Source organism: Ambystoma mexicanum, chromosome 3p (assembly GCF_040938575.1).
Source record: "Ambystoma mexicanum isolate Mex_15411 chromosome 3p, UKY_AmexF1_1, whole genome shotgun sequence".
Lineage (NCBI taxonomy): Eukaryota > Metazoa > Chordata > Amphibia > Caudata > Ambystomatidae > Ambystoma > Ambystoma mexicanum.
In genome coordinates, this window is record NC_090925.1 from 548,502,761 (window position 1) to 548,519,288 (window position 16,528).

A 16,528-nucleotide genomic window follows, 5' to 3' on the forward strand; every position below is an offset into this window, starting at 1 on the left:
CAGCACTGCTTGGCCGACCCTGGACTCCTCCCTGGAGTCCCGATCGACGCAGTAGAATCTTGTGAAGGTATGCATCGACCTCCACGTAGCAGCGCTGCAGATGTCCAGCTGGGGCACACCAGACAGGAACGCCATGGTAACAGCGATCGCTCTGGTCGAATGGGCTCTCGGACGGCCGGGCAGCGGTCGGTTTGCCAACCGGTGACAGTGCATGATGCAGCCGGAGAGCCATCTGGAAATGGAAGTCTTTGAGAGAGCCTTCCCTTGATTCATAGACCCAAAGTTCACAAACAGCTGTGACGTCTTCCGAAAACTCTGTGCGGTCCACGTAGAACTTCAGCGCTCTAGCTACATCCAGCGAGTGCAAAGTCCTCTCGGCCGGCGTCGAAGGCGACGGGAAGAAAACTGGTAACACCAAGGGCTCGTTGAGGTGGAAGTCCGACGGCACCTTGGGCATGAAGGAGGGGTGCGTCCTCAGCACCACCCTTGTGTCATGAAAAGTCAAGTATGGAGGCTTGCAAGATAGGGCCTGGATCTACCCCACTCGTCGTGAGGTGGCGATGGCCACGAGGAACGCTGTCTTCCATGACAGGAACTTCAAAGGCGCCGAATGCATAGGCTCAAATGGGGCCCCCATGAGCCTGGTCAGCACCACATTAAGCTCCCGCGCCGGGGCAGGAGCCTTCACCGGCGGGAACGATCGGAATAGTCCCTTCATAAATTCCTTCACCAGGCGATGAGACCACAAGGACGCCCGTCCAGTAGTCCTGGTATATCGGGAGATGGCAGCCAGATGTATTTTGATGGAGGCGTGAGCCAGTCCGGCTTTGGCCAGCGACAGTAGGTACAGCAGTACTTGAGGGGCCGTAATCCGCAGAGGATTAATCTTCTGTGCACGGCACAAGACAGAGAACCTCTTCCACTTATGACCGTAACACTTGAGAGTTGAGAGCGCCCTGGCTTTTGCAAGAACCTCTCTGCAGTCAGCATAGATATTGTACCCTCCAAACTCTAGTGCTGCAGGAGCCAGGCCTGCAAGTTCAGCCACTGTGGGTCGTGATGGAGAATGGCACCCCCTTCTCTGGAGAGAAGATCCGTGTCAGCCGGCAGCTTGACTGGTGGGGACGTTGACAAGTCCAGAAGGTCCGGGAACCAGATCTGCCTCGGCCACGCTGGTACGATGAGGATCATTCTGCACCTGGACTTGAGCTGGTTGATGAGGCGGAGCAGCAACGGCGGGAACGCGTATGGAAACACGCCGTCCCAAGGGAACGAGAAAGCATCGCCCATGCTGCTAGGCTGCGGGAACCTGCTGGCAAACCTCTGGCACTTGGAGTTCGTCGCCGTCGCAAAAAGGTCGATCCGGGGTTTGCCCCATCGTCGAAAGAGCCGATCCACCTGGTCCTGACGTAGTTCCCACTCGTGGCACGAGCGCAGCTCCCTGCTAAGTGAGTCGGCGATGGTGTTTTTTATTCCTGCCAAGTGGAAGGGAACCAGAAACATCCCCTGGGCGACGGCCCAGTGCCACAGATCCTGGGCCTCCTTGGATAGGGCTGGGGATCTGGTGCCTCCCTGCTTCCGTATGTAGAATATCGTGGTGGTGTCGGTGAAGATCTTGACCACTTTGTCCTTGAGGGATGGAAGGAACTACTTGAGCGCCCAGAACACTGCTCGGAGCTCCAGAATGTTGATGTGGAGAGACCTCTCCTCCGGGAGCCAAAGGCCTCTTGCGTGGAGATCTCCGGTGTGCCCCCCCCCCCAACCCTCCAGAGAGTTGTCCGTCGTCACCGTCTCCTGAAATGCCAGGGTCTGACAGTCCGTGCCTGTAGTGAGGTGCGCACGGGTACCCCACTATAGGATCGCCCGACGGAGCTCCTCGTCGAGAGGGATCCTGTCTTTAAAGCAGCCCGTCGCCTGAAACCAGCGGGCGTCGAGGAACTCCTGTAGCAGACGCATCCGAAGTCTGCAAAGGGGTACAAGATAGATGCATGAGGACATCATCCCTTGGAGGGACTTGATGGACCTCACCCTGGCCACGTCCTTGGCTAGCAGGCACCGCACCTTGCCCAGAATGGCCTTCGTCCTCTCCTCCGACGGGGAGGCCAATTGCCCCACTGTATCGAGCTTCGCTCCCAGAAACAGTGCTACTTGCGACGGAACCAGATGGGATTTGGGGTAGTTGATGGCGAATCCCAGTTCCGTGAGCAGCCGGACAGTCCTCGCTGTGTGTTCAACGGCGAGTTCTCTTGTCCTTGCCCGGATTAGCCAGTCGTCCAGGTAGGGGTAGACGTGGATCCCCTGCAGGCGCAGCCGTGCTGCCACTGGTGCCAGGCACTTGGTGAATACCCTGGGTGCCGACTTTAACCCGAACGGCAGGGCTCTAAATTGGTAGTGGCGTCCCTGAACCACGAACCTGAGAAACTTCCTGTGCCCTTTAGAATGGGGATGTGGAAGTAAGCATCCTCCAGGTCCAACAACGATAGGAAGTCGCCTTCCTCCAGCTGTCCCAGCACATGCTGGAGGGTGACCATCCTGAATTTCTGCTCCTTGATGTATTTGTTTAACCGACGCAGGTCCAGGATGGGGCGCCAACCGCCTGTCTTCTTTCTGACGAGGAAGTACCTTGAGTACACTCCGGAGCCCCGGAACCTCCTGGGGACGAGCTCGATGGCACTTTTCTTGAGCATCGCCCTTACCTCCAACAGCAGTTGAGGGACGCGATTCTCCTTCCTGGCCACGGGAGGAATGCGAGGACACTTCTTTTGGAATTCTAGCAAGTGCCCGTTGGCCAGGGTGTCCAGCACCCAACGGTCAGTGGAGATGGACTCCCACACGCTGACGAACTTCGTCAGCCGGCCTCTCACCGGGGTGGGGGACCGACGCCACGGCCGGGTCAGTCTTGCTTGGAGGAGGCCTTGCCGCCTTGGCCTCCTTGACGACGACGGAGGGATCCCCGCTGCTTGCCGTGACCTCTGTAGGCCTCCTGGGAAGAGGAGCGGGCCGCCTGGCGGTATGTAGAAGAGCCACCGCTGGATCCCTTGGAGGCACCCTGTATGCCTCCGGAGCTCCGAAAGGGTCGTCGTTGTTGAAGTACCCCTATTGCCCGGGCCGTCTCCGAGTCAGTCTTAATGGCCTGGAGCAATTCATCCACCGTCTTCCCAAAAAGGTTGTTGCCGTCGAACGGCATATCCAACACTCTGGTCTGGACGTCCTGGCGAAAGTCCGTCACATTGAGCCATCCTCGTCGTCGGGGGCAAACCCTGTTGTGCCCAGTTGGCGAAATCCGGCATCGCCAATGTCCGTTGCCACCGTTATGGCGTGATCCAACGCCACCTCGCCTTCCTGCAGAATTTGTAGGGCCTCAGCCCTCTTGTCTGATAGGAAGTCTAGCAGGGGAGCCATCTTGCACCAAAGCTCGCCAAGGCATTGGCCGCCTTAATCGGCATCGCCGCCGACGAGATGACTCGTCGTCCCATGGAGTCCAACTTCTTGCCCTCGCTGTCCGGCGGGGAAGTTAAAGCCGCCTCACCCGCTGCTTTCTTCTTGGCCGCTGCCGAGAAGACAGAGTCCGGCGTGGGCTGGGCCCTGAGGCACAAGGGGTTGGCATCGGGGACTCGGTACTTCTTCTCGTACCTGTCCCTCTTGGCGGGTGTCGTGGAAGGGTTCTTGAGGGTAGCCAGCCGCTCGTCCCAGATGTCGTCGAGCAACGGCACTACGAGGACCGTCTTCCTCTTGGCCTCTCGTCGTTGGTAAAGAAACCCTTCCTTTTTCTGTTCTTCAGCGCAGAGCTGGAAGAGCTCGGATGCCCTGGTTATCATGGCGTGAAAGGAGCCAATTTCGTCAGGTGGAGAAGCCCGAGGGCGGGGCGGGGGGTGATGACGGGATGTCCGTTGTGTCATCGTCGTCGTCTGTCCCCGTCGCTGTATCAGTCGGCGTATCCTCTCTAGGGTCCGGCGAGGGTGAAGTGGGGTCCACAGGCCTCGCGGCCACGAAGAGAGGAGCGGGGTGGACTCTCCTCCGCTTCTTCGGAGGGCTTCCCGACAGGCCTGGTTCTGGATCCTCTGTCGGGGTCCGTGGTAATCACGTCCTCATCTCAGTACATAAGGATTGGATCGCCAACAAAATGGCCACCGAGCTATCCTGAGGCTCGGGTAATGGATGCGACGGACGGGATGGCCGCTCCACTGGGCCCTCTTCATCGCCATTGTCGCTATCTTCGATCACATCAGCGGGGACCGTCCCCTGGGATCGAACCTTCTCGAACTTCTCGTTGAGGCCCTTCCCGGTTTCCACCAGATCCTCCTCAGAGGCTGATTCCGAGTCTGTAATGGCCACCGCCCCCCCCCCCCGTCCCCTTTTTCCGCCGGGGTCTTCACGGGGGTCTTAACGATGGGCTGGAAAGAGGATTCCCTCTGCGGTGGCAGGGATACTCTGGGCCCAGAGGCCGTTTCCACTGGCGTAGTCTCAGCCGGCTTCACCAGGGTCGCAGGGACCACTTCGATAGAGGCCTTTGCCGGCTGGATCAAAGCCCTCACCACCTTAGGTGCGTCCTGGGCCTTCGCCTTGGGGGGGGTCAGCGCCTCGCTCCCCTTCGGGTCCCTTCGAGATCGACCGGGGCCGCTCCAGCAGCTTACCCAGGTTCTCGGACTTCCTCTTCCCCGAACCAGAGCGCTGGCTCGTGGTTGAAGGTGCCAGGGAAGTCGCGCCCTGCCTGGCAGCCGAAGAGCCCGACCTTTCGGCGCTCCCGGTGCCCGCGGACTTGCGGTGCTTGGCCTTCTGTTGGGCCCCCATCGCCGGGGCGCCCTCACAGGACTTAGAAGCCCGTTCAGACTTTTTCTTCACCTTCTCATCTGCTGTGCCCTTCTCCAGCCAGGCGGTGAGGCGGGAATGACGATCTTGTTTGGTCGGTTCCGAAAGGTTCTTGCAGAACGCACAGTCCTTCTCCACGTGAGTCGTGTCCTCATGAAGGCAGTAGAGACATTGCGAATGCTCGTCCTCCTTGAAAACATTTTGTAATCCGCATCCAGGGCAGCACCTGAACAGCTTGGATCCGGGCGTCGAGCTTCCCTTGTCCTGGGCCATGTCCATTGAGGTAGGCTGCAGATCTTCTGGAATCCTCCAAGAAGCGTAAACTCGACGAAAACTTCACCCTTGAGGGGCGTAGAAGAAATCCAAAACGGGTCCCCATTATCCGAAGTAGAAACGGTGGAGCTTGAGGCTCGATTAAACCGAAAAAATGAGAAAATCTCCTGAAAAAGCACGAAAACGCAGCAAAAACTCGAGAGCTAAAGCACGAGGACTCCCAACACTAGAGCATGCGGTAAAAATCTGAGGATGGCTGCCAGAGGCGGGGCTTAGGGAGAGGGCAGTCATTGGCTGGGGGAAGTATGACCCAGAGATCAGTGATTGGTTAATACTAAGAAAGAGATCAGAAACAAAACTGATACTGATTTTTTCTTTACCGAGGATTCCCAGCCTGACGACGGGGAATATTCATGAGCATGTGAATCCATACCAGACCCCATGCTGGAGAAACCTTTTGTTCTTCTCGTAAAGGGGTGCACCGAGCTTTTTCCCCCTGGAGTTTTCTAGTGAGTAATCTAAGACGTCAAACAATACGTATCAACTGAGAAACGGGGAGCCACGATATACAGAAAGTGGTTGCAGCTGCAAACTGTTTCAAACTTGAGTCCATCTAACCAGTAATCTTCTCTAAGAAAAGACAGCAGCAAGAGACTTTTGCAATAACATAAGCGAGCTCAAAGGCTAAAATTATTCCTCTAATACACAACAGCTGAAGACACAGTAGTCTAATATCTATTTATTCAGATCAATTTAGAAAGTATAAACAAAACATCACTTACTTGACTCCTGAAAATCATTACATACTTGATACCATCTGCTTTGAGAACAGGAAATTCATTCACTATAAAATAAAAATGAAAAATGTGCTCAATTGCAAGTATATGTTCATATGGTCTTCCTATTTGCTACCTTATGAACATTAATGGGGTAATGGCAGCCATCTTTTCGGCCATTTAGCAAAAATGCCTTTTCATTACGTTGCTAAGAATAACCATCAATACATTATTTAATTCCTACGGCTGACAACAGCAACAGATAAAATAAGCACATTGAGAATCACTACACTTAAGCAATGTAGTGAAGGGCTGTGAACCAAAACATGTGCAGTAGTTCGATATGGGGAGGGGGGGGGGGGGTTAGGATACATCGTGTTTGCATCAAGGGTGTGTCGAACCCCCCCTCCTTCAATTGAACTTTTACACAAATTCAAACTATTCTGGAGCTGTCCACGGCCACCGTACCGTGGATGGGAACAAGGGTGCCAGTGTTGGCGTATGCAGATGTGTTTCTTGCATGCACATCCAGAGCTTTATTGAAGTTGCAGGATGATTATGCGGGATTTATGTGAATACGTCATCAGTACTGATAATGAGCAAAGCATGTTAAGACTGATTTCCAAAATCAGCCACTCCATGGTAAACACGGAAGAAAGAGGTTAGCAAAAACCCAATCAAGGTAAACTAGCTGAATAGTCATGGCTTAGTCTCAGGAAAGTGTGTGGTCTAGGGCTACAATGAGACCACCACTCAGAGCAACACCAATAATTAAAGATAAACAGTAAGTACATAAAAATAGTTATTAGGCCTTCTATTACATACTAAGGATTTAAAAGTTACAGGCATAACCAACACAACAACAGCTTCCCTTAATCTTAATAAGTACTACCCTTTGACCGCAGGGGGCCTTGCACCCAAAAGCCACATGTTCCAATATATAGCTTCTTCAGTCAAGGGTATTTGATAATTATGTAGTGGGATGTGGTGGTGCTTTTAGAAAGTTTTCAAACTTGGATAAGTATTTAAGTTCAGTACGTACTGATCTCAATCCTATTCAATAGGAAAGGATCTTTAACCCAGGTTTCACCACCAGGGGTCCGATCTGAGCGAGTTAGGGTCAGGATTATACATCCAATGATACCCTCTAGAGAACTGGGGGGGGTGGCAGACGGAAGCAAGTCTGTTAACATACCCCTTGCCTTTGATTATTCCAGATGCCACTGCCGGGTTTCGGAATCCGTTGGGGACACAATCTTCTATCCCTGATTCAGTTGAGGAAGGCCCAGGAGTTGCAGGTGTCGAGGTCACTTTCGACCCAAGAATTTAGTTAGTCAGTCGGGCTGCACAGAAATCACTTCCAGTTGAAGACCAACAATGAAAGATACATCTTCAGTGGTGCAGACCACTTCAGGACACCTCACAGGATTAAGTATTATCCCAACGAAAGTCACCACGGTCCGGCAGTGACAGGTGATCGTACAGCAGAAAACATAGGAGCAGCTCCAGCACAGCCTCCCCTGGAGTGCAACGGCTATAAATGCAAGGACAGGCGACTTGTGGCACAAGCTGGATACCAGCAAAGTTGCAAGGCTCTGCTCAGAACGACAACTGCTACAGCGAGGTAGCCCAGGAAAGAGCTGGTCAGTCCAACGGTTGGTCCAGGGAAGCTTCAGAAGGCACACATTCGAGTAAGGGTCGAGACTGGTTGTTCCCATCGGTCCAGGGCTCCAAGCACCAATGAGGGCATCCTGAGATCAAGCAGAACTACAGACCCACCTTTTCAAGGAGTCTCTCCTTAACACCTAAGCAATCATGTCGCCCCCACCCCACACCACCTGACTCGCTAGACACCGTCCACCCCTCTCCTCTCTGTACAGCTGTACGCCTCTGTGCCCCTCTGTATCCTACCCCTAGCTGTATATCTGTTCAGTTACCTCTAGAAAGCTCTCTGTTATGCATCTGTACTGTTGTATATCTCTAAATCACTCTGTTGTATGTCTGTATTGTTGTTTACTTCTGTAAAGCACTCTGTTGCTTCTCGAAGCTAGGTCCGTGCTCAATAAATACCATAATAAAAAAAAGCAGAGAAACAGGGCTTCATCAGGCCAATCACTCGAGTCAATGTTGGCCAGCTTCAGGGCTTGTCCTCAGGTCATCAGGCTGCTCCAAGTCTTGGTTCTGACTATGATGTGCTGAACAGTTGCACAAGCCCCCCTTTTGTCCAAGATTCAGGCTGGGTGCAAGCCCACCAATTGGAAGGATCTGCAACATTCATACAGCCCAGGATTGTACAATCACTGACAACCACTGGTCATCAGATCCGTCCAGCAACAGACCTTTTGGATGCCAGAGAACAGACTGGGCCCCGAAAGTCCCAGCCCCCTCCGCCTCTCACACAGTAAGCGCCCCTTGCTCGCGAAGCAGCAGCATTCCCCGGGAAAGGGGTTTCCAAAAAAGACCCTTGCTGACCAGAGAAGGCAGGAAGAAAACCATAGAATATGGTGGGAGAACAAGTGAAAATCTCGCGGCATGGTCATTTTAGGGTGCTAGCCACCTTTAGCAGCCATTGGCTGTAAATGCAAAGTGCAGAAGAAAAATCACAAAAACCGTCAAAATTACACAGTTCCCACCAGCTTGTCTTAATCAAAGTACCCAAAAAGCCATTATATAAAACGTTAGATGGCTACAAAATTGCAAGGTTATGTGTGCAATTTTAAAAATACAGGAATACAGAGCAAAACAGGCAAGAGAAATAAAGCAGAAGGGTTTACTGACATCCAAAAAGTAAGGACAAGGTCCAAAATAAAGTGAATGGGGGTCTCATAGGAAAGTGAATGGAAGTCTCATAGGAATCTATAGAGGGAAAGATGCAAAAAGAAAATATTTCCTAGAAACAAGGAATAATATGAATTGGGAGCACAAACGTTGTGCCAGTGTCAGTACAAGTATTAAACCAATTTCAGAATACATAGTTGAAATAAACAAGTACAAAATAATACCCAATTATAATGACCTACATTAAAAGTCCTTCCATTGCAAAAGAACACACCACTTTCTTCGCTGTAATGTTCTAATAGGTGTTCCCACCACAAATTACACTTCTGGGATATCCCATCAGAAGCACAGCTAATCTTCAGAAACTTTTGTGGTGCAGTGCAGCTCTGCGTCGGCTCCGCCCGACACTCCTTGAGCCAGACAGGACATCAGGGCAGGTATATATCAACGTGCTGCGTCATGTGACCCCCCCCCCCAGTTCAACCTTTTTTCTAGCACTTTGACACTGAGGATGCCTGGAACCGAAGGTGTACTAGCTATCTGCCAAGTGAGGCGGGTAGGGAGGCCAATTTGGAATCCATGGGAGAAACACCCATCAGAAGGAACATTGCTTAGAGGTAGTAATTTGTTCTTCTAATGGATTCCTTCCCTCCCACAGAATATTCATCCATAATAAACTCCCATAAGAGAACGTGAATCAGGAGGAGAGCAAGGACATCACCTTTACCAGAAAGCTCTGGAGGACTGCCCTACCAAAACAAGTGTTCTGCTTGTTCGGAAAGATTTCCTTTTTGCGGCTTTTCTCCGATAGGATCCTATGGGACACCCTTGCTTTTTGCTGTGTTTGGATTCCTCACCTGACACTTCAGAGGCAACTAAAGTATTATGCTTTACTTCCATTTTGCTCATTCTTCTGGGGAAAAAGATCAGTCTATTAGACCATCAGTACTGAGAGACACACCCCCTTTGTGAATTTATTGTATTTTTAAAATTCCATCACCTTAAAGTGAAGTGTGATAAGCATACTTTGTATCCTTGTATCTTTAACTGTAATAGCATTTTGGTTACTTTTACAGAGTGCATAGGATGAGCTGGTGGCAGTGAAAATGGTACTACAGTGTTTTTGTAATTTTATCCATGCACTTTTCAAAATAGCGCAAAGGGACACGAAGTGTGGCAAGCCCCTAAGATCTCCTTGCCAAGAGATTTTCACTTGTTCTTTGGCCATGTTATTTATTCATATATGGAATTCAAGCCCTCCTAATAATAGAGCATCTGATTTTCTAATCTGCTTCGTCCTTTCAAGAATGCAAATGCCCTCGTAACATAATACACGCTGCTCTGTTACCTTACCTTGATTGGAGACATACATTTTAGCCAACACAAACTCATCATAGGGTGGCCTCCCAAAAATAATATACCCTTGGGTTAAGTTTTGGAAATCCATCTTAACAAAAGGGCATGGATTACCTTGATGGTTGCTGTTTGTGTGCTGCATCTGGATTTGAAGCCAAAAGGTTGAAGGAGGTTGTTGGCTTTGATGTGTTGCGGGACTACTCCACTCTTGAGGATCTTAACTAGGCAGGGAAGATTTGTGATGGGGCGGATGTTGCAGAGGTAGTCAGGGTCCAGTAATGGTTTCTTGATAAGGGGGAGGATCTGTAGTCTTGAGGGTCATGGGGAAGGTGCCTTGAGTTAGGGAGCCGGTATATGGAGGCAGTTAGGATGTTGTGTGTATAGGATGTTGACTTGAGGGCTGCTACGGTGTCATGTCTACCACATTAATTTACAGGATCTCTCCTTTGAGTAACTGACTCCCCAAGTGGTAGAATGGCCAGAACAGTCACAGCAACCCTCCAGAAGCTAGGAACAATTAATACTTGCAATTAACACACAAAGTTCAAACAGATCTGTTATGCCGGTTTGTCAACAGGAACCATTCCGACACCTCCAGCTGTTTCAAGGGTGTTTATTGTTGAAGGGTGTTTATTGTTGGTCTTCTAAGAATGCTGGACTTTGGTGGAATCGCAGAAAGCTTAGGCCAAAAGCGCTTTTGGGTAAATTGGAGCCAAGGCCGTGCCTCTCTCTCACTCATCTGTATTTGTATTTATTGTTTTTATATAGCGCTTTAATCCAAAATGCTTTACAGTTTAACAAGAATACACCAAACAGTAGAAGCAATAATAATATACATGAATCAAACCAGAAAAACAGTATGTAGGACAATTTGCATAGGAGGAGAAAGGAGAGGAGGGGATGGGGAAGGAAGGAAAAGTTAGAGAGTAGGGAGTAAAGTGAGTAGAAGGAAGAGAGGAAATCTAAAGGAGAGACAGGGAAGATAAAGAGAAGTAGGACTGGGTACTAGAGAGATAAAAAGGTGAAGGGGAAAAGGTGTCAGGGTGAGGAATGAACGAGTGATTTCAAGGAGGAGCGGAAGGAGCAGATAGAAAGATGTAGGGAGTTCCCGTGTAGGGGGGCAAGGAGCTGAAAGAAGCGGAATTGACAAGAGGCACAAGGCGGTGGGGGAACAGAAAGTAAGAAGAGATCAGCAGAACGAAGGGAACGAGGGTGTAGAAAGAAGAGAGGAGAGGTATGGAGGGGCAAGGTCATGAAGCGATTTAAAGACAAGACAAAGGAAGTGACATTTAAGTTGGGAGTAGAAGGGAAGTGTTAGGCAGAATCCTGTGCAGCTCCCTTGGGGACCACTGCAAAAAGATTAAGACTACAGGAGTAAGCAGTAAACCCAATTGGTAGCAGTCTACCACCCAGATTTACCTGGTAGCTGTGGCTGAGCAGTCAGACTTCTCTCAAGATGAGTAGGGCTGTATACAGAGGATACACAATAGGGCTAAAAACACAGTAGAGCAAGCAAACATTGACCAGAGCTCGATATTAAAAAGTATATAGTTATTTATTTAAAACACATTTTAGGAAATATTCTAGGCACTATAGATCAAAGCAAGTTCAAACAATCAGAAAAGTATACACACCTCCCTTAATAATTATTAGACAAGTCTAGGTCAAAACACCACTATTTGTACAAACAGATGTGAGCGCCTAACTTAGACGGCACTCCAATAATTAAGTAAAAGGGAGCAAGAAAGACAGGTCATGAAAATAAAACAGTTCAGCACTTTAAGACCAGAGCAAGTTAGTGAAGGCAGAGTCTACTGTAGAGCCAAAGTTCATAGGCCAGGGCCACATTAAATGGAGCAAGGCGGAATGTACCCAAGATCAGTTTAAAATGCACTAAAGTATTTGCAAGAATGTTCAAAAGAGGTTTGATACAAAAGGTAAAGTTAGAAGGTCTGGGGGCCAACCCAATTGGAAAGCCAAGGATTTAAGGGTCACCTTTAGCAAACCGTAGAAAGGGAGGCCAGGTGGAACACAGTTCCTTTAAAAGTGAGGAAGCTCCAGCGGTGGAAGTTGTTCCTGGCAGCGGCTGCAGTTTGTGGTTTCGACCAGGGGAAGAGAAGATCTCGTCGAGGAAGAAACATGGAGTCGTTGCACTGCCCAGGGATGAGACCAGCCGCGGAGTTCATTCAGTTAAAAGGTGCGTTCCTTTTATTCACGGTCACAGTGGTGAAGCTTCGCTATCCGGCGGCCGGGGTGCTTGGCACTGGCGATTCGACCAAGGGACGTCCTGGAAGGCGAATGACGATCTGGTCGATCCCACCAGCTCAGGGGGGGGAAGACTCTTACAGCAGAAGATCTTCTCTTGTCGTTGGGGAAGTGGTGAGGTCGTTGCAGCAGGGCTCCACCGGTGGTGTCGTCGTTGCAGATGGCTCAGCTTCTCCCCTCTTCGGATTTCTTAGGTCCTGTGGCGACTTCTGAAGTTCCAGTCCCAAAATTCCTGCTTTTCTGCACAAAAACCCCCATCCAACAGCCTAGCTGTCACTCATACATGCCAAGTAGTGAGCCGTGCGGCTCACCACTGGGCCAATCAGAACAGAGTGCGACTTGGGTTGCTAAGGCAATGTAGTCCAGGGTGCCAATTCCCCCACCCACACATCCTGTGGAACCCAGACAGAGTGGCACCATTTGGAGGGCTTCTGTGGAGAAGCCCGCCAAAGAGTGGAACAAAGGGCCCGTCCTTTGTTGGAGTTACAGAGACGGAGACAAACGAGTTCTGGCATAAAGTCCAAACCGGTAATTTTATAATAAACCAGCGGTATCTTCAACATTGCACCAAATAAGTGGTGCGTTTAAAATCAATGGGAAAATCCCATAGGAAATATTCCGGTGGAATATTTTCGGTTGGTAACAACTGCCACCAGCCAGACTCTCGACAAGGGGGGATTGGACAGTGCCCCCTTGGAAACAGACCCAGGGGCAATCTAATTAACCCCTTCCAGTACTTCCACAATATGATGGTTTGTACTGGTTCTGTTCACAATTTTGGACTAGTAAAGCCAATGGTGACTTTACATGCCCTGGGAGACAGTAGTCAGTCCCAGGGCATTGAGTCTATGTTTGGGGGTCACTATGACACCCCTGTGTTACTGCACTGAGGGTGCTGTATAACACATACACTAAAACAGATGATACCCTACGGAGTAAAAGACCCCATAGCCCATAAGCACACAATAAGTCAAAGACATACCTCAAATCATGCCTAAGAGTGGGAGGAAAAGAGTCTCACTCTTAGCAGGAGAAAAAAACAAACCCCAAAAATCCAGCAAAGCTGCTGGGGGACTGACTAGGTTTGGGAAATCAGCTTTATAAGAGAATTCTCCCTAACAGGAAGCCAGCCTAGGTAAGAGTTCATCTCTGTTGGGGAACCCCCAAACCTATCCCAGGCTAAAGCAATCCCAGTTAGAACAGGGCTTGTTAACCCCTACTGTCATTCTCTTAGAGCCAAGATTAAAGTGGTCTCCCTAAAACATCAGCTAACCATCTTCCTCAGACTTTCCAACTGTCAAGCCCTGCTTAATGTTGTGTAGGGGTTAGGTATCAGTGCCTTACACGAAATGTTACAATCGTCCAGAATACTTGCACTCAGTCTCTCCTTGACCATCCACTCTACTTTTCTCAATTCGCCTCCCGCCAAACTGCTGCCCTCCAATTTCTCATTCCACCTTAGATGCAATGTTACTTTCTCATCAACTTACTACTGCTTCTCCACTTCTACTACCACTACCTCCCTTCTTACTACCACACCATCTGACATCTACCACTTCTCCCTACCACTCACCACTACTCCAACTACCACTACCCCACTCTTCTCTCACTACTACTCATGCGCATCAACTCTGCAGTAGGCCTCTCCTACGACAACCTCCACACTCCAACTCCCCGAGTCTTAGTCCTCCTACTCTGACCTCACCCTTCTAAACCCACACTAAACTCTTTCCTGTTCCTCCTTAAATCTCCAACCCTCTGCCCCTCCGACGACTGGATGCTCTCCCTGACCAATCCATTTAACCATTTGTCAGGAGCATGTGGGCAGCAGAAACTTTCAAAAGGGGCTTAAGCACAGCCCCCTTGGTTCTGCATGGTTCGCCACATTAAGGGCCCGAAAACAAATAGTCCATGGGTAAATGCCTTACCCTGCAGTTTTCCTGCAGGCTCTTAATATTAATCGTCCCTGGTGGTTTAGTGTGTGCACCTCCTGAAGGCTGGTCTCTTGCTGGAAGCTCCTCTGCGGGTGGGCCAAGCCCTGCGGGTCCTGCGCTACAACAAACGGCATCTCTGCTTCTTTGAAGGTATTTGTATTTATTAACTTTTATATAGCGCTTTATGCCAAAGCGCTTTACATTAAAAAACAAGAATATATAAGAAGCAGTAGAATACAATTCATGATTCAAATAAGAACAGTATGAAAAACAATTTGCCGAGTTCATTGGGTAGAAACCAGGAACAGGGGAGGAAGTACAGAAGGGCTGTCAGGAGGGGGATTGAAGAAGGTGGGATTTTAAGGACGAGCGGAAGGAAGAGTAAGTAGATGGGACCGATAGGGAGAGGTAAAGAGTTCCAATGAAGTGGGAGCTGAAAGGAACGGAAGCGAGAAGGATCGTAGGGAGGGGGCGGGGGACAGAGAGAAGGAAGAGGTCAGCAGAGCAGAGGTGGCCAGGGTGAGAGTAGAAAGAGGAGGGAGCCGAGGTAGGTAGGGTCGAGATCATTAAGAGATTTAAAGACAAGAATGGAAGTTGAATTTAAGTTGAGAGTGAAACGAGAGCCAGCCAAGTGAGGAGAGCAAAGAGGAGACGAGTCGAAAGGAGAGAGAGAGCAGAGAGTGCGAATAGCAGAGTGGCAGAGGGATTTGAAGGGGGCAATATGAGAGGCTGGGAGGCCCAATAGGAGAGCTGAGCAGTAGAAGAGACGGGAGAAGATAAGGGAGGAAATTAAGAGTCTGGTGGCGGTTAGGGTAGGGAGGAACGGATTTTACAGATGTTGTAAAGATGGTAGCGACAGGCGCGGGCGGTAAGAAATATGGTGGGTAAAGGAGAGAGTCAAAGTGTAGGCAGAGATGGTGAGATGAGTGGGGGGAAAGAGGATGGAAGGAGGGGGCATGGGTGGAGGAAGTGTATTCGCAGGAAAGAGTAAGATTTCAGTTTTGTCAGAGTTTAAAGTGAGAAAGTGGGAGGACATCCATGTTTTAATAGCGGTGAGACAGGAGGAGAGTTTAAGGTGAATGTCAGGGGTGAAGGAAGAGAAGGAAAGGAAGAGCTAGGTATCGTCAGCATAAAAGTGGTGAGAGATACCAAAGGAAGAGATGATTGGGGCAAGAAGTGAGGTGTAAAATGAGAAGAGGAAGGGGCCAAGTACGGAGCTTTGGGGAACACCAAAGTCAAGGGAGTGACTGGGGGGTGGGGGACAGCCGCCCCAGGAGACGGCAAAGGAGCGATTGTGGAAAGGTAGGAGGAAAACCAGTTGAGAACAGAGCCTTTGAGACCAAATGAGGATAGAGTGTCAAGGAGGAAGGGGTGATTGACTGTATCAAAGGCAGCAGAGAGGTCAAGGAGAATGAGAATAGAAGAGTGTTTGGAATAGCGAGCAGTGAGAAGGGAATTAAGAACAGAGGTAAGAGCAGTCTCAGTGGAATGTATACGGCGGAAACCAGATTGAGTAGTGGGGATGAGGTTAGAGACAAAAGCTGAGTGTTGGGAATCGACTAGTCATTCAAGGAGCTTAGAGAGGAAAGGTAAAATATGGGGCGAAAGTTGGAAGCTAGGAGAGGGTTAGCAGAGGGTTTTTTCAAGATGGGGATGATGGTAGCGTGTTTGAAGGCTGTAGAAAAAGGTTGCAGTGGAGAGACATGTTGAAGAAAGAGGTGGGAAGATATGAAAAGAGGGTAGATTTTGGGAATAAGGAGTGGGTAAAGGATCAGAGGGGGTGGCGGTAGGGTGAATTTTGGACAGGAGGAGGGAGAGGTCACCGTTAGAGACGGGGTGAAGTTAGACATGGAGGAAGGGGTGGAGTGAGATGGAGGGGGAGAGTAGAATGTTTTGGCTTAAGGTGAGTATTTTAGAGGAGAAGAAGTCGGCGAAATAAGAGGGCGAGAGGGGAGAGTTAATAGAGTGGTCAGGGGTGGGGGGAAGAAGACGAGTTAGGGTTTGGAAGATTTGTCTAGGATGAGAAGTTTGAGAGTGGAGAAGGTCAGAGAATTAAGAACATTTGGCTGAGCTAATACAGGAGTCGTAAAGGGAATGGTAAGAGAAGTAGGAGGCTTGGTTGGCTGGTGAACGATGTTTAAGCCAGCGTCTTTCAAGGCGTCGGATAAGACGGCGCATAGACAGGTGAGAGGAAAGCCAGGGTTGGGCAGACTTGCGGGAGGGAGGGTAAAGTTGGTCTAAGCTGGAGGAGAGAGAGAAGAGGATAGAGTAGAAAGAGCGTCATTAGTAGAGAGAAGAAAATTGGGAGAGAGGGGGGAGAGTGGAGGAGCAGGATTC

The 16,528-nt window shown here is 49.9% G+C and overlaps 1 protein-coding gene across 2 annotated transcripts in view; it reads right to left on the minus strand.

Moving 5' to 3' along the window:
• CSE1L (chromosome segregation 1 like) overlaps positions 1-16,528 on the minus strand; it is a 1,325,092-nt gene that overhangs the window by 905,839 nt on the left and 402,725 nt on the right. For both annotated transcript variants that reach the window (XM_069651279.1, XM_069651278.1), the window contains exon 14: positions 5,865-5,926. In XM_069651279.1, the coding sequence (XP_069507380.1) occupies positions 5,865-5,926 (62 nt within the window). The remainder of the gene's footprint in view (positions 1-5,864; positions 5,927-16,528) is intronic.